The 27242-nt window shown below is 40.5% G+C and overlaps 1 protein-coding gene across 1 annotated transcript in view; it reads right to left on the minus strand.

The window, feature by feature from the left end:
* Positions 1-27242, minus strand: part of TAFA4 (TAFA chemokine like family member 4) — a 323123-nt gene that overhangs the window by 72816 nt on the left and 223065 nt on the right. Inside the window, exon 4 of the mRNA XM_053689353.1 lies at positions 2473-2628. Coding sequence (XP_053545328.1) covers positions 2473-2628 — 156 coding nt within the window. The remainder of the gene's footprint in view (positions 1-2472; positions 2629-27242) is intronic.

Raw genomic sequence — 27242 nt, forward strand, 5'->3', positions numbered from 1 at the left:
GGTACTGTAGTTCAGATTGCTTGGAATTGCTTTAAGAACATATTCTCATTAGAAGACAGTGCTGGGATTATCTCCCCTGCAGCCGCTTTATTTTTTTTTAGATACATAGAAACTAAAATTAAAGTTCATGATTTAGAGGCATATTTATCAAATGTCTGTCGGACCTGATCCGACAGTGCGGATCAGGTCCGACAGACATCGCTGAATGCAGAGAGAAATATGCTCTCCGTATTCAGCATTGCACCAGCAGCTCACTAGAGCTGCTGGTGCAACACCACCCCCTGCAGACTTGCGGCCAATCGGCCGCCAGCAGGGAGGTGTCAATCAACCCGATCGGGTTGAATTCCGGCAATGTCTGTCCGCCTGCTCAGAGCAGGCGGATAGGGTTATGGAGCAGCGGTCTGAAGACTCGCCAGAAACACGGGCCCTCAAGCTCCATTCGGAGCTTGATAAATGGGCCTCATTGAGTGTAATAAATAAATAAAATCTTTCCAATGTATTTGTTTTACCAAAGTTCCTATCCATGACAGCATGGAGGCAGGCTCAGGAACTCAGGCTCAGGCTAGCCGGACAGATAGCTCAGCATGCTAAGGCACAGTGGCTGAGCTCTGTAGCAACCCAAGGGTTGCTGGTTCGATCCCTGGCAAGGTCTACTCAGCCTTTCATCCTTCCGAGGTCGATAAAATGAGCAGCGCCTTGAGACCCTTACGGATGATTAGCTGCGCTTTACAAGTACCCAATACATACATACACATATCTTGAGAACTATATGGCAGCAGTGGTTGTTAAACATGGAGGCCTGGATTACAAGTGGTGTAGAATTGACAATACGCAGTGTGCTATTTTGCTTTCAGTCTCATGCAATTAATAATGTGTGATCAGTATTACAAATTCTTAGTAAATATGAGCATTGCCTGAGGTATTAGCTGCGGTTGGTGAATAGCAAAGAACTCCATTATGGAATTTTTGCTCTTCTTCGATTTTGCTCTTGACTTTTATCCAACCTAAATTTTAGCTCAGGCCCTCATAGAAATAGGGATTTTACACACCTGCTCTATCTGGCATAAATAGAGTAGAGCGCACTATACTGCCAAATGCAAATCAATAGTAACCTTGAACTTGTAATACCAAGGCTTGTGCCGTTTGGCAATTTTTGGAGCCGAATTTATTCTTATGAATCTGCAACTGCGCAAATCCAGATCCTAGTGTGTTGCAGTTTCACAAGAATACATTTGTTTCTGAAAATTGCCGAACGGCACGAGCGGCTGCCACCTCCCACATTCTGAGGCATCAAACACCTCCAAATCTACATATCTAAAGTTTACTGTACGCACCACTAGCATTGGCCTTTGGTGTTTAAAGGGACAGTATACTGTAAAATAGTTTTTCCTTTAATGTTTTTTACAATTGCTTTTTTTACCAACTGCAGAGTAAAAAATGTATGAAAATTAGTAAGTTTTTTGTGTGTATTTTAAAGCTTTAATTTTGTGCTTTGAAGCCACAACCTAATAAAATGGGTTGAGCTTTTAGGTATAATCAGATCTCATTACTGTATCCCATTGTGTACATATACCTATTTTTTATCTATATCTGTCCAAAAAACAATCACCAGTACTTGGAGAGAACAATGGAAAATCAGCATTGTATTACCGTATATCTCTGCTATATCCCACTGGGAGTGTAATTTCTTCTGCTGGCTGTGTTTACAAAGCTTATCTATAGCTTGGACCTGCGGCCACAAACTTTCAAAATAGGTGGGGATACCACAGGTTAAATCAACTATTTCAAATGCCAATATAAGGGTAAAGGAGCTACTTGTAAACAATTTAATACACTCCAGCAGGTAAAGTGGATCATTGGGAACAAATTAAAGGGAGAAAATGTTTGAGTAAACTGTCCCTTTAAGTCATGTACACGCTCCTGAAAGTGAAAAGTGATAAACTAGATAACAGAAGTACGTTACTTACGCTACCTGAATCCAAAAAATATATTTTTTACTTATTTGTCCCTTTTTAACCCTTGCCATTCAGTCACATCACCTTCCTCCAGTCACAACCTGTCAGAGGTCATCACCAAGTCCCCTCAAAAATACAGCAAATCTGCAGCACTTTAACAAGAGACATTTACTTTGTTTACTCCAGTTATGGAGTTTTAGACACACCTGCCCTTAATCATGCATGATACCATATAGACAGAAGAAAATAGATAAATAGATAGATAGATAGATAGTTGATAGATAGATAGATAGATAGAAGAAAATATATCGTTTTCTCTAAAAAAATAATATTTTTTGCATTTTGTTATAATACATAATCCCCATTTACCAAGTTCCATACGCTTATGTGGCAAAACGTATTAGTGTAGGTTCCCTCTAGATGAGGTACTGGAATTTGGGGTAAAATATCCTTTAAATCACTTAGAAGACAATGCAAAGCTTTAGCTGGTAAATGTGGTACATTACAGTCCACTTACCTTCAACACAGGAAGGCCGCGCTCTGGTGGTCCCAGCAACCTGTCCAGGAAAGCACGAGCACTTCACAGTTTGTGACCGCTCTTCAATACGATTTCTATTGCAGCAACGATGAATTGCAACAACCTCGCATGTTCCTTGCTTTACCTGATAGTGCCCTAGAGAACATTAAAACGAGAATATTTAAATAAACTGGATTTGTTCAAATGAGGCTACTAAATAATAAAATCTACAAAGAAACACGTTTCTTCTTAGAGAAGACAATGGAGATATTAGTGAAACTGTGAAGTATATTAAAGGGACAGTAAACACCTTGTAATTACAATACTTTGCTGTTGTGCTGCTATAGAATAGCATCAACCCAGTCTTTAATGTTTTTAAAACAAATTGACATATTTTTTTACTGCAATTATTTTTCAATAGCCAAACACCAGCCACTATTTGTCTTATTTAGAGGAGCCAATCTGGGTTTTGATCTGCAGACAACAAGGCTAGCTAGTGTTATCAGGGCCGCCATCAGGGGGTGACAGGGGTGACTCCTGTCAGGGGCCCAATGGGCTAGGGGGGCCCCATGAGGCAAGAACTAAAAAAAAAAAAAAAAAAAAAAAAAATTCATTTTGGCAGCCACCAGTGGGTACTACAGCAGAGTGCTAATTGAGCATGGGAAATGTTATTACAAGGAGTAAAGTATTAGCATTTGAGAGGATTTCTGAGTGTGCACTAAACCACTATGCACAGTGTGAGACAGACTTGGCACTTTGTTTGTAGAGTGTGTGCCTGAGTCAGAACGGCTGATCACTTTCATTTGCAGAGGAGGTAGGAATTACTTAGCAAATGTTTTTTATTTCTTTGTGCAATTTAAGATTGTAACTTCAGTGTGGTAGTAGTTGTATGGTGGGGCCAGGGGTCCATAAAAACACATTTTTTTTTAGCAGCAGTGTATTTATGATTATTTGACAATGCTGTACAAATTCTATATGTAAAACCCTGCAGAAACGTTTTCTCCTCAATACACAAATGATATATATTACATTCCAGTTTACTGCCCCTTTATGCAAGGACTTTCCAGATACAAGGAGGCATTTTATCTAAGATTTTTACATCTGCATAACATGTTATACTCTCAGACTAAGATTGCTCAGTGTTGGAAATGAGATAGATTAACTTAAAACTGTTCAGTTTACTCTACAGCTGACTTAATTTTGAAATGCATACCAACAAGCTTAAATCCTGCATTTAACCAGATCTAATGGTATGAGTACCACAGCTTATGGTTCCACCAAGACCATATAGAGTACAGCATTTTCAAAATCCACAAGTACAGCTGACAGATGGGAACATTTGTACACTATATTTGAAGTGGTGCTCTTGTTTGGGGAAAATGGGGAAAATATGAAACAAACATATGTCAACCTTTTAAAAGTAATTTTCTTCATCTAGCCATCTACCCAGATCATTAATGTACAATTTTGAATTCACAGAATTATTTTTGATTGCACATTTACAAATATGATTCATTAAAAAGTGATCTCTTAATTTCTGCATTTTTTTTATCATGCATGTCACACACTGTTGATTTAGGGGATGCAAGGTGCATAAATGTTTCCTCCTGTGAGTGTTTCTGTGGGTTTCTGTGTTTATGTCTTTGTGCTTTGGTTTGTGTCTCTATGGGTGTGTATGTATTTTTTTCTGTTGGTATCTCTGTGAGGGTGGGTGTGTATGTATTTGTGCATTTTCTGTGGATGTCTGTGAGGGTGTGCGCATATGTCTTTGAGCTTTTTCTATGGGTGTCTCTGTGAGAGTGGGCGTGTTTGTCTTTGTGTATTTTCTCTGGATGCTTCTGTGAGGGTGGGTGTGTATGTCTGTGGTTTTTTGTGGATGTCTCTGTGAGGGTGTGTGTGTGTATGTATGTCTGTGTTTTCTGTGTATGTCTCTGTGAGGGTGTGTATTTTATGTGGGTGTCTCTGTGAGGGTGTGTGTATGTCTTTCTGTGTTTTCTGTGGGTGTCTCTGTGCGTGTGTGTGTGTGTATGTCTTTGTGTGTTTTCTGAGGATGTCTCTGTTGGTGTTTCCTTGGGTGTATGTGCAAGTTTGAGTTTGTGTGTGTGTGTGCCCATTGTCTGTTCCTTTTTAGGACATTTTGACCTTACTACTGATTATTCACATCTTTCTACAGACTTTGAGACTAATGAGACCTTTCATTTAACCTTTAAATTATTGTTAAGGCAGTTCAGGGCCCTTCCTTTCAGCCACTGCATGCTGTTGTCATCATTTAGTTGGCATCTTCCTTTACAAAAAGATAATCAGAACTCCATATTTTGTTTTCTAAATCTCCTTTTTACTTTACTTGTCAGGTCAATGTAAACAAGTGCTAAGTGTCTGTTTGGGTGTCTGTGTCTGAGTTTCTTTGAGTGTTTACTAGAGTGTCTATATGTGAATCCTTATGTGTGAGTGTGTGTGTGTGTATGTTTCAGTGTATGTTACTACCTTTACAACATTTCCAAGTTTAAATAGACACTTAAGAATAAAGTGCATATACATTTTAGTCACTTGGTCAAAAATTGCACATGTCAAAGGGGGGGGGCCCTGATCAATGGTTAAGTCAGGGGCCCCAAAATTTCTAGTGGCGGCCCTGAGTGTTATATCGTTAGTATAAAATGCAGTGTTTTGTAGCTATCGGTTAAATACAAATAGGGACAGATATGTAGCAGGAATAGCTGTGAGAATTAAGCAGAGTGCAGTTTAAAGGGACACTAAACCCAATTTTTTTCTTTCATGATTCAGAAAGAGCAGCAATTTTAGGCAACTTTCTAATTTACTGCTATTATCAAATTTTCTTCGTTCTCTTGCTATCTTTATTTGAAAAAAAACATGTACTCTAAGCTAAGGATCCGGCCCATATATGGTTCAGCACCCTGAATAGTGCTTGCTGATTGGTGAATACATTTAGCCACCAATCAGCAAGCGCAACCCAGGTGCTAAACCAAAAATGTGCCGGCTTAGTTTGATGCTTTTTCAAATAAAGATAGCAAGAGAACAAAGAAACCTGGATAATAGGAGTAAATTAGAAAGTTGCTTAAAATTGCTGCTCTGTCTGAATCATGAACGGAAAAATTGAGGTTTAGTGTCCCTTTAAGTTAGAGAATACTCTATTTTCAGAGCTAAATTGCATGAAAATGGGACAAAATAAATAATAAAAAATTATTGCAAAGTTGTTCCATTATGCATAACTAAACATTTTATATAAAAATCTCATGTTATGTACTGTCCCTTTAAGTGACTTCACTAAGGCTGATTTTTCACTAAATTGTAAGTCTTTTTGAAGGAAACCAGGTTCAGGAGTAATTTGCACTTCTTTACAGAAAAGGTCAGTAATTCATGAAATAAATTTCCATGAGAGGTGGTAAAGAGTATGTTACGCCTGGGATAAGCATCTATCCTACCAACTATTTAAAGGGGCATAAACCCCCACATTTTTTATTTCACGATAGAGCACGTCATTTTAAAGCACTTTCCCATTTACTTCTATTATCTCATTTGTTTTGTTCTCTTTGTATCTTTTGTTGAAAAGTATACTTAGGTAGGCTCAGAAGCTGCTTATTGGTGACTGTGCATATATGTCTCTTGTCATTGGCTTTCAGCTAACTCCCAGTAATGCATTGCTGCACTTTCAAAAAAGGATACCAAGAGAAGGAAGCAAATCAGAAAACAATAGTAAATTGGAATTATATAATCAATCTGAATCATGTAAGAAACATTTCAGGTTTCATGTCTATTTAAGCGTAGTTTTTTTTGGAAATGTGGGCTGACTCGTTGGGCCTGTGGTTCTTATCTGTCTTCAAATTTATTCTGTGTTTGACCCTAGAACTTCTACTTTAAACGGATATGAAACCCATTGTTTTCTTGTGATTTTAAACAACATTCCCATTTACTTCTAGCATCTAATTTGTTTTGTTCTTCTATATCCTTTGTTGAAAGGGATACCTAGGTAGGCTCAGGAGCTGTTGATTGGTGGCTGCATATATATGCCTTATGTTACTGGCTCATCCAATGCGTTCAGCTAGCTCCCAGAGAATTAAGCAAATTAGATAACGGAAGTAAATTTTAAAAGATGATCATTCATTTAAAAAAGTAATACATTTAATATAATCTTTATATATAACAAGGGAAAGAAAAAAACACAAAAAAAAATATTTCAATGTCTCTTTAAGCAATAAACTGATACCCATAATGAGAAGGGTCACAATGCTAATGTTGGTATTTCCTACCAGCCCTGAGCATAATTCCTAAATGTGGACAGTACCCTGTATAGGACCGTTGTTAGATATGCAAATTCTATGTGACACAACAGTATCATTTTATTTGTGAACGTCATTTTTTTCAGACAATTTTACAAAGTAATAAAAGAAAAACATTTTACAAGACTGTAGCAATATAACATTAGAGATTATGTTTAAACTACTGTCTAATAAATAATTTAAATCAGGAATCTGTACCAAACACATAAAACATTTATTGCACTTGATCTAATTTCTTCAGACGGAACAAGTAAACAATCTGTGCGCTTTCATGTCATTTATTCAGGGTCACTGTATTGATATGACAGAAATATACATTGTTAATGTGGTGTTCATGCTTTGATAGTAACGAATATTGTTTTCCTAATGCTGCCTTCTGCAAAATGATAATCTGCTTGTTCCTGCTGCGTTCTCAGTTTATCAATGCCACTCACAAGGTCCTATATGATTTGATTACTTGTGTTCGCTGTACAGCTCAGTGGTAAGAATGAAACAGAAAAAAAGCAAACTGGGCATCAAACAAACGTAATGAATAACCCAATAAAGGAACAACAGACCAGTAGGAACTTTATGGAGTAAGTGCATCTGTTTCCATTAGGTACTAAACTTGCACACAAATTAAATAGTAGCAGAAACATAGATCGTACTAAAGCAGAATTAGTTTCATAAATGTGATGGCACCGTTCCTAATTGTATTGTTTTATGCATTTAACTGATTTTAACCCCTGCAAAGGAAGCTAAACACATAGGTAAAGTCAACTCCAGAGCAGCAATGCTGAATCCTGTGAGCCAATAACAAGACAAATGTGCAACACAAGATTCCAAGAGAACAAAGCAAATTTGATGATACAAGTAAATTGGAAAATTGTTTAAAATTGCATGCTCTACCTAAATCATTAAAGTTTAATTTTGACCAGACTGCCCCTTTAAACAGCTTTCCAATTCACTTCCATTATGTAAATGTGCACAATTACTGAGCATGTGCAGGAATTTACAATATATATGTATATGCATTTTGTGATTGGCTAATAGCTGTCACATGTTGCAGAGGGAGGGAAAGGGGAACTAACTTTGAAATTTGTGAGAAAAAATCTACTACTCATTTGAAATTCAGGCTAAGTGCTTTTGCGCTGTATTTTTATGAAGTATTTGTTGCTATTCTAAACTAACGTAGCTCTCAGTTCAAAGCAGGACACAGTCAGTGCTTTGCAGTCACATCTGTATATGCTGCACCCGGTTATCTCACCATCTGTCTGCCACTCCGGAGCTAATATTTAGTTTAGCACTCAATAATCAAATTGCCCCAAAACAAAGGAATAAGCCGAGATGTGCACAGAAATATAATACTATTTCCACTAAACAAAATACAACCCCTGAATGTGAGACTTATAGAAAAGTAAAATGTCAACTCTCTTGTCTATTCTGGTGGTTCCCTGTGACCATCACATGTTTATCATCCAATTGCTGGTCTTCCCATTCAGCTTTAAGCTAATTTTCTCAGCTTTTTTTTGTGTTAGTTTGGTCTACTTGGGAGATGAAAGTATTTTTTCTGTTAGTAAATTCAACTTGTTGACAGTTTCATACACAGCACAGAGCACCTCTTCAGTTATATGTATCCTTCTGTCACTATATTCCAATCTACTCAGTGAGACTTTCACATGGGTTAAAGGAATAGAAATGTGCATGGTTGCATTTCAAATTTAAATCGAAGCATTTTTGCAGTATAATTCCATTATCAAAATTGCTTCTAGTAAAAGTATTTTTTCTGCGGCATATGTACATATCCTGTGTTGGCTGGGCAGCGGTTTGTATGACACAAATTAAGTCTTTAGAAGCAATACACACCATAGACACCTCTTTGAGCATGCATGTTTTTTTAATACTGGTGCACGAGCCCTCACAACATATGTGCGTATGCCGCAGAAAAACAGTAATAACTTTTACTAGATATATTACAAAAATTATTACAAAAATGCTTCTGTTTCAAATTGAGATGCACCGATTCCCATTTCATTTTTGACCCTTTCTATCCCCTTAATGTTGTCAGTTAAACCACTTTCACTGCCTATCAGATATAACCTGAAGTCTATGCAGTGCCAGCTTAAGAATTGGGTCTAAGAATTAAGTAATTATTTGCCCAAACTCTACATCCACTACAGCCCAACCATAGTCAATTTCACACAAAAACATACTGGAACCATATGATTTATCTTAACACTTTAGCCAGGATATGTACTGCTTATGTGCCACCTCTGTCACATGCTGCTTGTGCCCCACCTGTCACACCCAGCATGTGCTATGCAGACTCTAGCAGGGAACTATATGTCACCTCTGTCACATGCTGCTTATAGGTCTCACCTCTAACACCCAGCATGTGCTATACAGACTCTAGAAGGGAGCTATATGTCACCTCTGTCACATGCTGCTTGTGCCCCACCTGTCACACTCAGCATGTGCTATGCAGACTCTAGCAGGGAACTATATGTCACCTCTGTCACATACTGCTTGTGTCTCACCTATCACACCCAGCATGTGCTATACAGACGCTAGCAGGGAACTATATGTCACCTCTATCACGTTGCTTGTGTCCTACTTGTCATACCAAGCATGTACTATACAGACTCTAGCAGGGATCTATATGTCACCTCTGTCACATACTGCTTGTGTCTCACCTGTCACACCCAGCATGTGCTATACAGACTCTAGCAGGGAGCTATATGTCACCTCTGTCACATACTGCTTATAGGTCTCACCTGTCACACCCAGCATGTGCTATACAGACTCTAGCAGGGAGCTATATGTCACCTCTGTCACATACTGCTTGTGTCTCACCTGTCACACCCAGCATGTGCTATACAGACTCTAGCAGGGAGCTATATGTCACCTCTGTCACATGCTGCTTATAGGTCTCACCTGTCACACCCAGCATGTGCTATACAGACTCTAGCAGGGAGCTATATGTCACCTCTGTCACATACTGCTGGTGTCTCACCTGTCACACCCAGCATGTACTATACGGACTCTAGCAGGGAGCTATAAGTCACCTCTGTCACCTACTGCTTGTGTCTCACCTCTCACACCCAGCATGTGCTATACAGACTCTAGCAGGGAGCTATATGTCACCTCTGTCACATACTGCTTATAGGTCTCACCTGTCACACCCAGCATGTACTATACAGACTCTAGCAGGGAGCTATATGTCACCTCTGTCACATACTGCTTATAGGTCTCACCTGTCACACCCAGCATGTACTATACAGACTCTAGCAGGGAGCTATATGTCACCTCTGTCACATACTGCTTATAGGTCTCACCTGTCACACCCAGCATGTGCTATACAGACTCTAGCAGGGAGCTATATGTCACCTCTGTCACATGCTGCTTGTGTCTCACCTCTCACACCCAGCATGTGCTATACAGACTCTAGCAGGGAGCTATATGTCACCTCTGTCACATGCTGCTGGTGTCTCACCTGTCACACCTAGCATGTGCTATGCAGATTCTAGCAGGGAACTATATGTCACCTCTGTCACATGTTGCTTGTGTCCCACTTGTCACACCAAGCATGTACTATACAGACTCTAGCAGGGAGCTATATGTCACCTCTGTCACATGCTGCTGGTGTCTCACCTGTCACACCCAGCATGTGCTATGCAGATTCTAGCAGGGAACTATATGTCACCTCTGTCACATGTTGCTTGTGTCCAACTTTTCACACCTAGCATGTACTATACAGACTCTAGCAGGGAGCTATATGTCACCTCTGTCACATGCTGCTTGTGTCTCACCTGTCACACCCAGCATGTGCTATACAGACTCTAGCAGGGAGCTATATGTCACCTCTGTCACATACTGCTTATAGGTCTCACCTGTCACACCCAGCATGTACTATACAGACTCTAGCAGGGAGCTATATGTCACCTCTGTCACATACTGCTTGTGTCTCACCTGTCACACCCAGCATGTGCTATACAGACTCTAGCAGGGAGCTATATGTCACCTCTGTCACATACTGCTTATAGGTCTCACCTGTCACACCCAGCATGTACTATACAGACTCTAGCAGGGAGCTATATGTCACCTCTGTCACATGCTGCTTATAGGTCTCACCTGTCACACCCAGCATGTGCTATACAGACTCTAGCAGTTAGCTATATGTCACCTCTGTCACATGCTGCTTGTGTCTCACCTCTCACACCCAGCATGTGCTATACAGACTCTAGCAGGGAGCTATATGTCACCTCTGTCACATGCTGCTGGTGTCTCACCTGTCACACCTAGCATGTGCTATGCAGATTCTAGCAGGGAACTATATGTCACCTCTGTCACATGTTGCTTGTGTCCCACTTGTCACACCAAGCATGTACTATACAGACTCTAGCAGGGAGCTATATGTCACCTCTGTCACATGCTGCTTGTGTCTCACCTGTCACACCCAGCATGTGCTATACAGACTCTAGCAGGGAGCTATATGTCACCTCTGTCACATACTGCTTATAGGTCTCAGCTGTCACACCTAGCATGTACTATACAGACTCTAGCAGGGAGCTATATGTCACCTCTGTCACATACTGCTTGTGTCTCACCTGTCACACCCAGCATGTGCTATACAGACTCTAGCAGGGAGCTATGTCACCTCTGTCACATACTGCTTATAGGTCTCACCTGTCACACCCAGCATGTACTATACAGACTCTAGCAGGGAGCTATATGTCACCTCTGTCACATACTGCTTGTGTCTCACCTGTCACACCCAGCATGTGCTATACAGACTCTAGAAGGGAGCTATATGTCACCTCTGTCACATACTGCTCATAGGTCTCACCTGTCACACCCAGCATGTACTATACAGACTCTAGCAGGGAGCTATGTCACCTCTGTCACATACTGCTTGTGTCTCCCCTGTCACACCCAGCATGTGCTATACAGACTCTAGCAGGGAGCTATATGTCACCTCTGTCACATGCTGCTTGTGTCTCACCTCTCACACTCAGCATGTGCTATACAGACTCTAGCAGGGAGCTATATGTCACCTCTGTCACATGTTGCTTGTGTCCAACTTGTTACACCTAGCATGTACTATACAGACCCTAGCAGGGATCTATATGTCACCTCTGTCACATACTGCTTGTGTCCCACCTGTCACACCCAGCATGTGCTATACAGACTATAGCAGGGAGCTATATGTCACCTCTGTCACATACTGCTTATAGGTCTCACTAGTCACACCCAGCATGTGCTATACAGACTATACCTGGAAACTATATGTCACTACAGAACAAGCAAAGGGACTCAGGAATACCGTTGTAGTTAACCATAAAAACAGTCTTTTATTATAAACGTGTTTAAAATTACACACACAGGAGGTAGTGACTGGTCTTCGCGTTTCGGCGAACTGCAGTAATCATAGACCTAAAAAACGTTAGTCGATTAGCAATTTAAAAAGCTTATAAAACACTTTCATTAGTTGAATGGTGATCAAACACCTGCTATACCTGAAAACATAATTTAACCCTTAGTGTGGATAAGGACATAGATAGATGCACACAAAAAAGCAAAAAGTCAAAAAATAAAAAAAAAATAATGCAAAAAATAATAATAAACTTAAGAAACATTAGTAATACAAGTTCAAATAGAGCACATAAATAAACAGCATATTACAAAGTTGATAAACAACTTAAGCATTATCACAAAATTACCTTAGAAATTTATGTATACAGTATATATACGTGTATGTCAATATCATCACATATGTAGATAAATAATGATACTGGTAACACATGAAAAAAATGGAAATATATAATAAGAAAAGAGAAAAGAAATAAGAAATGAAAAATAAAAAGTTGCACCAGAATACAAGATATACAGACATACGCGTATAAACATATGCACGCACAGGAGAAATGATCATTCCCAATAATTTATTAGATCAAATTCCGAATTGAAACCTTTTGGTACTAGTGTGGACAACTTAAAGATCCAAAACGCTTCTTGTCTAGACAGGATTTTTGACTTGTCACCTGCTCTTTTTGGATTGTTAATGCGTTCAATAGCACACCACTTGAAGCTTTTAACACACCCTTCATGTATATCTAGAAAGTGTCTAGAGAGTTCTGAGCAACGCGACTCATTTTTGATATAACCTAGATGCTCTCTGATCCTTGTTCTGATGTCCCTAGTGGTCATACCTACATACTGTAAATTGTGGACTGCACATTCCACTAGGTACACCACAAAGGATGCCGAACAATTAATGCAACCTTTTGTGTTAAAAGTTTGACCAGTAGTATATGACTGAAAAGAGTTACCTACTTTGATCTAATCGCAAGCTTTACAGCGTCGATTTCCACATCTAAAAGTACCATTGGTAGTTAACCAAGTACTAGATGGACGAGTACTGGGTAATTGACTAGGGGACAACATGTTGCCAAGTGTTAAACTTTTGGAATATACACATTTAAACCCTGTTTCCACAGTTTTTTTCAAAGATTTATCCCCATATAAAATAGGGAAATATTTGTGTATAATTTTACAAATAGAGGAATATTGAGTGGAATATTGGGTAATAAAAAGGGGTGCATATCACCATCACTGTTCTTATTTGTACGTTGTCTACTCTTTCTACTCTCAACTTTTTGGTCATCCCCTTTGAAAAGTTCAACATGTTTAGACATGTTATTAAGGAGGGTAGCTGAATAACCTCTATTAGAGAGGCGGCTTTTTATTTTGCTGCTTTCAGTCGCAAAATCCTTTGGATCAGAGCAAATTATTTTTGCTCTGAGAAATTGGCCTTTAGCTATCCCCCTAAAAACATGACGTGGGTGTGCACTCTTGGCATACAATATGGTGTTTCCAGATATAGGTTTGCGAAACAATTTGGTTTGAATCTTACTTTCCACAGTGTCACCCATTAGGGTGACATCAAGAAAGTTAATGGTATCTGTATGCCATTCATGGGTAAATTTGACCACATTCGTGTCACAATTAAGATATTTAACAAAATTCTCAGCACTCTCCTGGCCTCCCCCCCAAACCAATAAAAGATCATCAATAAATCTTCTGTAGAAGATGATATATTCAGAGAAAGGATTACTATCTGCATATATACAGTTCGGTCATAGACCGAAAGAACGTTAGTCAATTAGCAATTTAAAAAGCTTATAAAACACTTTCATTGGTTGAATGGTGATCAAACACCTGCTATACCTGAACACATAATTTAACCCTTAACGTTAAAGGAAGACCTATCGTCTCTGGAATAGGCTCCTTATTTGAGCCTATGTCAGAGTGGCTGGATACTCTATTTCAGCCTATTGTGGTTAGTCTTCCCAGCTTCATTAAATATACTATGTATGTTCTTGAATCACTCAGGAGCATTCCTTGGACTGAAGAATCTAGCTGGTTGGCTATTGACGTTGTTTCGTTATATTCAACCATCCCCCATCATATGGGCCTACAAGCTGTCAAGTATTTTTTGGAACTTTGTTATGAATTGGAACCTGAGCATTTACAATTTATTCTTCGCACTACTGGCTTCCTCCTTGAACATAATTATTTTTTATTTGAGGAGGATTACTATCTGCAGATACCGGGAACAGCTATGGGGGCTAAATTTTCCCATGCATACGCCAACATCTTTATGGGATGGTTAGAGCGGAACTGTATATATGCAGATAGTAATCCTTTCTCTGAATATATCATCTTCTACAGAAGATTTATTGATGATCTTTTATTTGTTTGGGGGGGAGGCCAGGAGAGTGCTGATAATTTTGTTAAATATCTTAATTGTGACACGAATGGGGTCAAATTTACCCATGAATGGCATACAGATACCATTAACTTAATTGATGTCACCCTAATGGGTGACACTGTGGAAAGTAAGATTCAAACCAAATTGTTTCGCAAACCTATATCTGGAAACACCATATTGCACGCCAAGAGTGCACACCCACGTCATGTTTTTAGGGGGATAGCTAAAGGCCAATTTCTCCGAGCAAAAAGAATTTGCTCTGATCCGAAGGATTTTGCGACTGAAAGCAGCAAAATAAAAAGCCGCCTCTCTAATAGAGGTTATTCAGCTACCCTCCTTCATAACATGTCTAAATATGTTGATCTTTTGAAAGGGGATGACCAAAAAGTTGAGAGTAGAAAGAGTAGACAACGTACAAATAAGAACAGTGATGGCGATATGGCACCCCTTTTTATTACCCAATATTCCACTCAATATTCCTCTATTTGTAAAATTATACACAAATATTTCCCTATTTTATATGGGGATAAATATTTGAAAAAAACAGTGGAAACCGGGTTTAAATGTGTATATTCCAAAAGTTTAACACTTGGCAACATGTTGTCCCCTAGTCAATTACCCAGTACTCGTCCATCTAGTACTTGGTTAACTACCAATGGTACTTTTAGATGTGGAAATCGACGCTGTAAAGCTTGCGATTACATCAAAGTAGGTAACTCTTTTCAGTCATATACTACTGGTCAAACTTTTAACACAAAAGGTTGCATTAATTGTTCGGCATCCTTTGTGGTGTACCTAGTGGAATGTGCAGTCCACAATTTACAGTATGTAGGTATGACAAATAGGGACGTCAGAACAAGGATCAGAGAGCATCTAGGTTATATCAAAAATGAGTCACGTTGCTCAGAACTCTCTAGACACTTTCTAGATATACATGAAGGGTGTGTTAAAAGCTTCAAGTGGTGTGCTATTGAACGCATTAACAATCCAAAAAGAGGAGGTGACAAGTCAAAAATCATGTCTAGACAAGAAGCGTTTTGGATCTTTAAGTTGTCCACACTAGTACCAAAAGGTTTCAATTCGGAATTTGAGCTAATACATTTATTGGGAATGATCATTTCTCCTGTGCGTGCATATGTTTATACGAGTATGTCTGTATATCTTGTATTCTGGTGCCACTTTTTCTTTTTCATTTCTTATTTCTTTTCTCTTTTCTTATTATATATTTCCCTTTTTTTCATGTGTTACCAGTATCATTATTTAGCCACCTATGTGAAGATATTGACATACAAGTATATATATATATATATATATATATATATATATATTTCTAAGGTAATTTTGTGATAATGCTTAAGTTGTTATTTCAACTTTGTAATATACTGTTTATTTATGTGCTCTATTTGAACTTGTATTACTAATGTTTCTTAAGTTTATTATTATTTTTTGCATTATTATTTTTTTATTTTTTGACTTTTTGCTTTTTTGTGTGCATCTATCTATGTCCTTATCCACACTAAGGGTTAAATTATGTGTTCAGGTATAGCAGGTGTTTGATCATCATTCAACCAATGAAATTGTTTTATAAGGTTTTTAAATTGCTAATTCACTAACGTTCTTTAGGTCTATGATTACGGCAGTTCGCCGAAACGCGTAAGACCAGTCACTACCTCCTGTGTGTGTAATTTTAAACACGTTCATAATAAAAGACTGTTTTTATGGCTAACTACAATGGTGTTCCTGAGTCCCTTTGCTTGTTCTATATTGCTTCTGTGGACTACGAGGGGTCCACACACTACTACAGGACAGATCGTTACTGGATCTCAAGGCTCCGCTAAGTTGTTTAATTTTGGGGTTCATGTTTTTGCACCATTTGCCCTGCATCCTGAGAAAAGTGCTTTACCACTATTGGATTTGGTGATTGGCTGCCGCTTACCTACGACTGACACCCCCCAGCAGCTCAGCACTCCTGTCCGTGCATTGGATACTCTGCAAGATCGACTGGCCCCAGGAGGGGAGCGCGGCTCTATGTGCTTACGTCCCGGGACTTGTCTCTACTGAGGTATGTGTCGCAGATGGTTCCTGGCGACCGGGTTTGCCGGAATCGAGGAGCACTTAACCTACTAGCCGGACTTGTTGTGTGCCTTTGCTTGGGAGGTGAGATATGCTCTCGTATGAGCTCTAAAGTGTTGGTTTATTTTGGGTACGGAGCAGCTCTTAATAGCCTGTTTATATAAACAGGAGCCTTTAATATTGTATACTTGACTCCAATATTTTGTCACACCAGAACTTTGTGTGTTTTTTGTATTTAACTATATGTCACCTCTGTCACATGTTGCTTGTGTCTCCCCCGTCACACCCAGCATATGCTATACAGACTCTAGCAGGGAGCTATATGTCACCTCTCTCACCTACTGCTTGTGTCTCCCCTGTCACACCCAGCATGTGCTATACAGACTCTAGCAGGGAGCTATATGTCACCTCTGTAACATGCTGCTTGTGTCTCCCCTGTCACACCCAGCATTTGCTATACACACTCTAGCAGAGAGCTATATGTCACCTCTGTTACATGCTGCTTATAGGTCTCACCTGTCACCCCCAACATGTGCTATACAGACTCTAGCAGGGAGCTATAAGTCACCTCTGTCACCTACTGCTTGTGTCTCCCCTGTCACACCCAGCATGTGCTATACAGACTCTAGCAGGGAGCTATATGTCACCTCTGTCACATACTGCTTGTGCCTCCCCTGTCACACCCAGCATGTGCTATACAGACTCTAGCAGGGAGCTATATGTCATCTCTGTCACATGCTTCTTATGTCTCACCTGTCACACCCAGCATGTGCTATACAGACTCTAGCAGGGAGCTATATGTCACCTCTGTCACATGCTGCTTGTGTCCCACCTCTCACACCCAGCATTTGATATACAGACTCTAGCAGGGAGCTATATGTCACCTCTGTCACATGCTTCTTGTGTCTCACCTGTCACACCCAGCATGTGCTATACAGACTCTAGCAGGGAGCTATATGTCACCTCTGTCCCATACTGCTTATAGGTCTCACCTGTCACACCCAGCATGTGCTATACAGACTCTAGCAGGGAGCTATATGTCACCTCTGTTACATGCTGCTTGTGTCTCACCTCTCACACCCAGCATGTGCTATACAGACTCTAGCAGGGAGCTATATGTCACCTCTGTCACATACTGCTTATAGGTCTCACCTGTCACACCGAGCATGTACTATACAGACTCTAGCAGGGAGCTATATGTCACCTCTGTCACATACTGCTTATAGGTCTCACCTGTCACACCCAGCATTTGCTATACAGACTCTAGCAGGGAGCTATATGTCACCTCTGTCACATACTGCTTGTTTCTCCCCTGTCACACCCAGCATGTGCTATACAGACTCTAGCAGTGAGCTATATGTCACCTCTGTCACATGCTTCTTGTGTCTCACCTGTCACACCCAGCATGTGCTATACAGACTCTAGCAGTGAGCTATATGTCACCTCTGTCACATGCTGCAGTGCTTGTGTCCCACCTCTCACACCCAGCATTTGATATACAGACTCTAGCAGGGAGCTATATGTCACCTCTGTCACATGCTTCTTGTGTCTCACCTGTCACACCCAGCATGTGCTATACAGACTCTAGCAGGGAGCTATATGTCACCTCTATCACATACTGCTTGTGTCCCACCTGTCACACCCAGCATGTGCTATACAGACTCTAGCAGGGAGCTATATGTCACCTCTGTCACATGCTGCTTGTGTCTCACCTCTCATACCCAGCATGTGCTATACAGACTCTAGCAGGGAGCTATATGTCACCTCTGTCACATACTGCTTGTGTCTCCCCAGTAACACCCAGCATGTGCTATACAGACTCTAGCAGGGAGCTATATGTCACCTCTGTCACATACTTCTTGTGTCCCACCTGTCACACAGCATGTGCTATACAGACTCTAGCAGGGAGCTATATGTCACCTCTGTCACATACTGCTTGTGTCTCCCCTGTCACACCCAGCATGTGCTATACAGACTCTAGCAGGGATATATGTCACCTCTGTCACATACTGCTTATAGGTCTCACCTGTCACACCCAGCATGTGCTATACAGACTCTAGCAGGGAGCTATATGTCACCTCTGTCACATACTGCTTGTGTCTCACCTGTCACACCCAGCATGTGCTATACAGACTCTAGTAGGGAGCTATATGCCACCTCTGTCACATGCTTCTTGTGTCTCACCTCTCACACCCAGCATGTACTATACACACTCTAGCAGAGAGCTATATGTCACCTCTGTCACATACTGCTTGTGTCTCACCTGTCACACCCAGCATGTACTATACAGACTCTAGCAGGGAGCTATATGCCACCTCTGTCACATACTGCGTATAGGTCTCACCTCTCACACCCAGCATGTGCTACACACTCTAGGAGGGAGCTATATGTCACCTCTGTCACATACTGCTTGTGTCTCACCTATCACACCCAGCATGTGCTATACAGACTCTAATAGGGAGCTATATGTCACCTCTGTCACATACTGCTTGTGTCTCACCTGTCACACCCAGCATGTGCTATACAGACTCTAGCAGGGAGCTATATGTCACCTCTGTCACATACTGCTTGTGTCTCACCTGTCACACCCAGCATGTGCTATACAGACTCTAGCAGGGAGCTATATGTCACCTCTGTCACATACTGCTTGTGTCTCACCTGTCACACCCAGCATGTGCTATACAGACTCTAGCAGGGAGCTATATGTCACATCTGTCACATACTGCTTATAGGTCTCATCTGTCACACCCAGCATGTGCTATACAGACTCTATCAGGGAGCTATATGTCACCTCTGTCACATGCTGCTTGTGTCTCACCTATCACACCCAGCATGTGCTATACAGACTCTAGCAGGGAGCTATATGTCACCTCTGTCACATGCTGCTTGTGTCTCACCTATCACACCCAGCATGTGCTATACAGACTCTAGCAGGGAGATATATGTCACCTCTGTCACATGCTGCTTGTGTCTCACCTCTCACACCCATCATGTGCTATACAGACTCTAGCAGGGAGCTATATGTCACCTCTGTCACATACTGCTTATAGGTCTCACCTGTCACACCCAGCATGTGCTATACAGACTCTAGCAGGGAGCTATATGTCACCTCTGTCACATACTGCTTATAGGTCTCACCTGTCACACCCAGTATGTGCTATACAGACTCTAGCAGGGAGCTATATGTCACCTCTGTCACATACTGCTGGTGTCTCACCTGTCACACCCAGCATGTACTATACAGACTCTAGCAGGGAGCTATATGTCACCTCTGTCACATACTGCTTATAGGTCTCACCTGTCACACCCAGCATGTGCTATACAGACTCTAGCAGGGAGCTATATGTCACCTCTGTCACACACTGCTTATAGGTCTCACCTGTCACACCCAGCATGTGCTATACAGACTCTAGCAGGGAGCTATATGTCACATCTGTCACATACTGCTTGTGTCTCCCCTGTCACACCCAGCATGTGCTATACAGACTCTAGCAGGGAGCTATATGTCACCTCTGTCACATACTGCTTGTGTCTCCCCTGTCACACCCAGCATGTGCTATACAGACTCTAGCAGGGAGCTATATGTCACATCTGTCACATACTGCTTGTGTCTCCCCTGTCACACCCAGCATGTGCTATACAGACTCTAGCAGGGAGCTATATGTCACCTCTGTCACATACTGCTTGTGTCTCCCCTGTCACAACCAGCATGTGCTATACAGACTCTAGCAGGGAGCTATATGTCACCTCTGTCACCTACTGCTTGTGTCTCACCTGTCACACCCAGCATGTGCTATACAGACTCTAGCAGGGAGCTATATGTCACCTCTGTCACATACTGCTTGTGTCTCACCTGTCACACCCAGCATGTGCTATACAGACTCTAGCAGGGAGCTATATGTCACATCTGTCACATACTGCTTATAGGTCTCATCTGTCACACCCAGCATGTGCTATACAGACTCTATCAGGGAGCTATATGTCACCTCTGTCACATGCTGCTTGTGTCTCACCTATCACACCCAGCATGTGCTATACAGACTCTAGCAGGGAGCTATATGTCACCTCTGTCACATGCTGCTTGTGTCTCACCTATCACACCCAGCATGTGCTATACAGACTCTAGCAGGGAGATATATGTCACCTCTGTCACATGCTGCTTGTGTCTCACCTCTCACACCCATCATGTGCTATACAGACTCTAGCAGGGAGCTATATGTCACCTCTGTCACATACTGCTGGTGTCTCACCTGTCACACCCAGCATGTACTATACAGACTCTAGCAGGGAGCTATATGTCACCTCTGTCACATACTGCTTATAGGTCTCACCTGTCACACCCAGCATGTGCTATACAGACTCTAGCAGGGAGCTATATGTCACCTCTGTCACATACTGCTTATAGGTCTCACCTGTCACACCCAGCAAGTGCTATACAGACTCTAGCAGGGAGCTATATGTCACATCTGTCACATACTGCTTGTGTCTCCCCTGTCACACCCAGCATGTGCTATACAGACTCTAGCAGGGAGCTATATGTCACCTCTGTCACATACTGCTTGTGTCTCCCCTGTCACACCCAGCATGTGCTATACAGACTCTAGCAGGGAGCTATATGTCACATCTGTCACATACTGCTTGTGTCTCCCCTGTCACACCCAGCATGTGCTATACAGACTCTAGCAGGGAGCTATATGTCACCTCTGTCACATATTGCTTGTGTCTCCCCTGTCACACCCAGCATGTGCTATACAGACTCTAGCAGGGAGCTATATGTCACCTCTGTCACATACTGCTTGTGTCCCACCTGTCACACCCAGCATGTGCTATACAGACTCTAGCAGGGAGCTATATGTCACCTCTGTCACATACTGCTTATAGGTCTCACCTGTCACACCCAGCATGTGCTTTACAGACTCTAGCAGGGAGCTATATGTCACCTCTGTCACATACTGCTTGTGTCTCACCTGTCACACCCAGCATGTGCTATACAGACTCTAGCAGGGAGCTATATGTCACCTCTGTCACATACTGCTTGTGTCTCCCCTGTCACACCCAGCATGTGCTATACAGACTCTAGCAGGGAGCTATATGTCACATCTGTCACAGACTGCTTGTGTCTCCCCTGTCACACCCAGCATGTGCTATACAGACTCTAGCAGGGAGCTATATGTCACCTCTGTCACATACTGCTTGTGTCTCCCCTGTCACACCCAGCATGTGCTATACAGACTCTAGCAGGGAGCTATATGTCACCTCTGTCACATACTGCTTGTGTCCCACCTGTCACACCCAGCATGTGCTATACAGACTCTAGCAGGGAGCTATATGTCACCTCTGTCACATACTGCTTATAGGTCTCACCTATCACACCCAACATGTGCTATACAGACTCTAGCAGGGAGCTATATGTCACCTCTGTCACATACTGCTTGTGTCTCACCTGTCACACCCAGCATGTGCTATACAGACTCTAGCAGGGAGCTATATGTCACCTCTGTCACATGCTGCTTGTGTCTCACCTGTCACACCCAGCATGTGCTATACAGACTCTAGCAGGGAGCTATATGTCACCTCTGTCACATACTGCTTGTGTCTCACCTGTCACACCCAGCATGTGCTATACAGACTCTAGCAGGGAGCTATATGTCACCTCTGTCACATACTGCTTGTGTCTCACCTATCACACCCAGCATGTGCTATACAGACTCTAGCAGGGAGCTATATGTCACCTCTGTCACATACTGCTTGTGTCTCACCTATCACACCCAGCATGTGCTATACAGACTCTAGCAGGGAGCTATATGTCACCTCTGTCACATACTGCTTGTGTCTCACCTGTCACACCCAGCATGTGCTATACAGACTCTAGCAGGGAGCTATATGTCACCTCTGTCACATACTGCTTGTGTCTCACCTTTCACACCCAGCATGTGCTATACAGACTCTAGCAGGGATCTATGTGTCACCTCTGTCACATACTGCTTGTGTCTCACTTGTCACACCCAGCATACAGACTCTAGCAGAGAGCTATATGTCATCTCTGTCACATACTGCTTGTGTCTCACCTCTCACACCCAGCATTTGCTATACACACTCTAGCAGGGAGCTATATGTCACCTCTGTCACATGTTGCTTGGATCCCACCTGTCACAACCAGTATGTACAGGGAGCTATTTACCAAAGACTTTGCACTTATCTAAAACTATGTTTTACTAAAATCATGACTCAGAGAAATGACTAAACTGTCCATGAAGCATCAACTGGTTTTAATTTTTTTAGGTATCCTTATTGATGTATTTGTAGAAATATATCCACAATGTAATAACAATAAAAAATATATATAATGCAGAACAAAGGTTTCACTTCAATGTCGCTAAGATCTTGCTTAGACCATAAGTTCAAATAAATTCTCTTTACAGAGCTATTGTGCCCTTATTTAAATAGAACATTGTGTTCTGTGCACCCCACTGAAAACCTAGAACAACAATTCTGGTACATATTACATTATCGTTACTACCTGGTGACAGTACGCTGAAGGTTCTGTGCTGAAAGTCCCACTAACGTGACCTATTTTACTGCCTCACATCCTTCACAAGAACTGTATTTATTTAAAAGCTCTGTACTCTCCCTATGAGGACATAGCTTGGTTTAGTTATTTTGCAGTCATGTATTTTCATATGCTGTTTATACATAAAAAATATATATTATAATCTTTTGCACTATTTTTTGTTCAATAGTTGTAACAATAAGGGGCAATAAATTAAAAGTAAGAGGTAGAAATATAATTTCCTTTAAAGGGACATTTAATGATAAAATTGCTGCGCCTTATTTAAGTTCTGTTTTCCTTATAGATGCTTTTTTAAAGGATTTTTTTTACCTTTTCAAAGTGTTCTCGTAAGGTTTTCACCGGCTACCCATAAGCTGCTTACATAAAATATTACTGTTCTGTAGCAGCTATGAATACTATTTATAGGTAAGTACTGCCGTATTCTTCTATAAGGTACACAAATGTTAACATTTACTGCCCCTTTACATTAATATATTTGAAAAATAGTCCACCAACTCACCCCTGAAAAAATAAAAAATTCATCTTATGTCATTACCCCAATTGTTAAACATTAATTTTCTCTTTTAATTAAATTATATTAAAACAATAGAAAAAAGGTTAAATTTGCAGTTTTAAATTTGGATTGTAAAAAATGTTCCTTGACATTCATTCTGCTATTTAAATGGACAGTCAAGTCAAGTCCAAAAAAACTTTAATGATTTTAAATTGGGCATGTAATTTTAAACAACTTCCCAATTTACTTTCATTACCAATTTTGTTTTGTTCTTTTGGTATTCTTAGTTGAAAGCTAAACCTAGGAGGATCATATGATAATTTCTTAGACTTTGAAGACTGCCTCTAATCTGAATGCATTTTGAACACTGGAGGGCATTAGTTCATGTGTTTCATATAGATAACATTGAGCTCATGCACGTGAAGTGACTTAGGAGTGAGCACTGATTGGCTAAAATGCAAGTCTGTCAAAAGAACTGAAATAGGGGGGCAGTCAACAGCAGCTTAGATACAAGGTAATCACAGAGGTAAAAAGTGTATTATTATAACTTTGTTGGTTATGCAAAACTGGAGAATGGGTAATAAAGGGATTATCTTTCTTTTTAAACAACAATAATTCTGGTGTTGACTGTCGCTTTAAATGTCTATATAGAACACATGTAAACATGGAAATATTGTGTTTAAATGTTAAACTCTCAAGTGTCTGAGAATCCACAAAAAGGTTACATTTGATATAGGGGAAAAACATTAGTGTGTTGAATATCCTATAAACTTCTGGCATTGAGAGAAAGGTAAACTTACGCAGCTTGCAGGCGACACAACTGATCCGGAAGTGAAATCCTCCAAAAGAAAACGCTACCAGGTAGCAGTCGGGGGAAGAAAAAAAAAATTCCTCATATGAGCACGGAGTGCCGTAGCCAAGGCGGTGGATCTAACCGCAAAACAGTTCGTAAGCAACAAAATGACAGCAGGCACTACTCCCAGAAATTGAAGTTAAAATGCAAAATTTATTGAAGATCGTTAAAAAAGGTGTGCAGACATGGCAGGTAAAGACATGCAGCATAAATCTTACGCGTTTTACGTCCCCTACAGGCGCTTACTCATAGACTAAGGTCTCTGTAGAAACCAGGTCTATTTTAAATAGACATGAGCATAGATTTTTCTATGCTAATATGTATTTAAACTATTTATACATTTTTATCAATATCTTATGTTCCCCTTAACAATATAGGTATTTCAATACACTTATTATTATTTGTTGATATGAGTAAGTATGTATAAAGGTCTAGGTATTTCTTAAAATTACCACAATATTACGATAAATCATATGTATTTGCAATCTTTATTCTTGCTCTTTAAGGTTCATTTTTATTACAAATTAACAATTCAAATGTTTGTAAATTTTCCATCTTGTAATATATATGGTCTACCTTTTTTACTGTCAATCGCCTAGATTACGAGTTTGGCGTTAGCCTTAAAAAGCAGCGTTGAGAGGTCCCAACGCTGCTTTTTAACGCCCGCTGGTATTACGAGTCAGGCAGGAAAGGGTCTACTGCTCACTTTTCTTCTGCGACTCGAGGCTACCGCAAATCCCCTTACGTCAATTGCGTATCCTATCTTTTTAATGGGATTTGCCTAACGCCGGAGGTAGTTATTAAATAGTTAATAACTATTTAATAACTATTGTACCTAGTTAAAATAAATACAAATTTGCCTGTAAAATAAAAATAAATCCTAAGCTAGCTACAATGTAACTATTAGTTATATTGTAGCTATTTTATGGTTTATTTTATAGGTAAGTATTTATTTTTAAATAGGAATAATTTATTTAATTGTAGTTATTTTATTTAGTTGTTGGGGGCATCAGATTAGGGGTTTATAAGTATAATGTAGGTGGCGGTGGTTTCCGGAGCGGCAGATTAGGGGTTAATAGTATAATGCAGGTGGTGACGATGTCGGGGGCGGCAGAATAGGGGTTAATAAGTGTAAGATTAGGGGTGTTTAGACTCGGGGTACATGTTGGGGTGTTAGATGCAGACATATTTTTTCTTTCCCCAAAGGAAACAATGGGACTGCGTTAGGAGCTGAACGTTGCTTTTTTGCAGGTGTTAGGTTTTTTTCAGCCAGCTCAGCCCTATTGTTTCCTATGGGGAAATCATGCATGAGCACGTTTAGCCAGCTTACCGCTACCGTAAGCAACACTGGTATTGAGGTGAGATGTGGAGCTAAATTTTGCTCAACGCTCACCTTTTTGCGGCTAAAGCCAGGTTTAAAAAAAAAATAACTGTAATACCAGTGTTGGCTTAAAGGAGCGGTGGAAAAAAAAAAGGAGCGTTAGAGCCGCAAGCCTTACCGACAAAAACTCGTAATCTAGCAGTAAGGTAATACAGTAGTCTTCGCCATTTGATATAAGAATCATAAGCCATTTGAATGTGAATATCCTGTGTCAAGTAGCTTGCACTCTGTTTTTAATCTTTTCTTTTTGTGAGGTGTGTAAATGTAATAGTTAACACTATTGTTCGCATCACATAAATAGACCTGGTTTCTACAGAGACCTTAGTCTATGAGTAAGCGCCTGTAGGGGGCGTGAAATGCGTAAGATTTGCCTGCATGTCTTTTACCTGCCATGTCTGCACACCTTTTTTTAACGATCTTCAATAAATTTTGTATTTTTATTTCAAGTTCTGGGAGTAGTGCTTGCTGTCATTTTGTTGCCTATAAACTTCTGGCATTCATTTAGAACAAACACATGGAACCAATGTTCAGTATTTTTGTTAACGTGCAAATATATTTCCCCATCCTTACTAAAATCAGAGCCAAATAAATGCTTTACTGCTTTTGAATATTAAAATCTTTTTCACAGCAAATATGAAATTTCTCCCATCACTAAAATAGCCATTTTCCATATCAATAGTCTTTGCCCATGGACTAAGTGCCCATGATCTAAACTTTGCCAGATCAGACTAGGTTTGTCTCGTCGACTCTCACAGGGCTGCCCTGGTGGAATTATTGTAAAAAAGAAGCAGTCACTGCGAGTGGCGATATGTCTTCTATCGAAAGTAATGGCGCTCACTGCAAAGGGACATTTCAGTCTGTAAAGTGAAGTTAACAGTGAGCAGGCGCAATTTTAAAATTAAATCCTGCAGCCAATATAAATTACATTACTTTCTGCGCCTATTTATCGAATACATGTGTTTGTCTATTTTTTAAATATTTTGAGAACTTTTGAAAATCTTTACAGAATTATGCCGGGATTACAGAGATGATTACATATATGTCCATGAAACACCCATGTTCAGCCCATTTTACGAAAAAAACAACAATTACGCTTTGTATTTTGTACTTATAAGTACGAGTTTTTTGTGCATCCAGTATACTTAAATTACGATTTATGATGTCGAAATTTAATACGATTTATTCCTGTGATGCACCTTTTCCTGCATATTTTTGTGTGAATGGTTCAATGATTAATTTTGTAAGATTTTTAAAATGAGAATTTTTTTGTGCACATCATACGAAAATGCAGCATACGCCCCTTAGCGAGACATCCGGTTCTCAGGGTAACAAGTGGCTTTAGATCCTTCCACCA

The sequence above is a fragment of the Bombina bombina genome, chromosome 7 (assembly GCF_027579735.1).
Source record: "Bombina bombina isolate aBomBom1 chromosome 7, aBomBom1.pri, whole genome shotgun sequence".
In the NCBI taxonomy this organism is placed as follows: domain Eukaryota; kingdom Metazoa; phylum Chordata; class Amphibia; order Anura; family Bombinatoridae; genus Bombina; species Bombina bombina.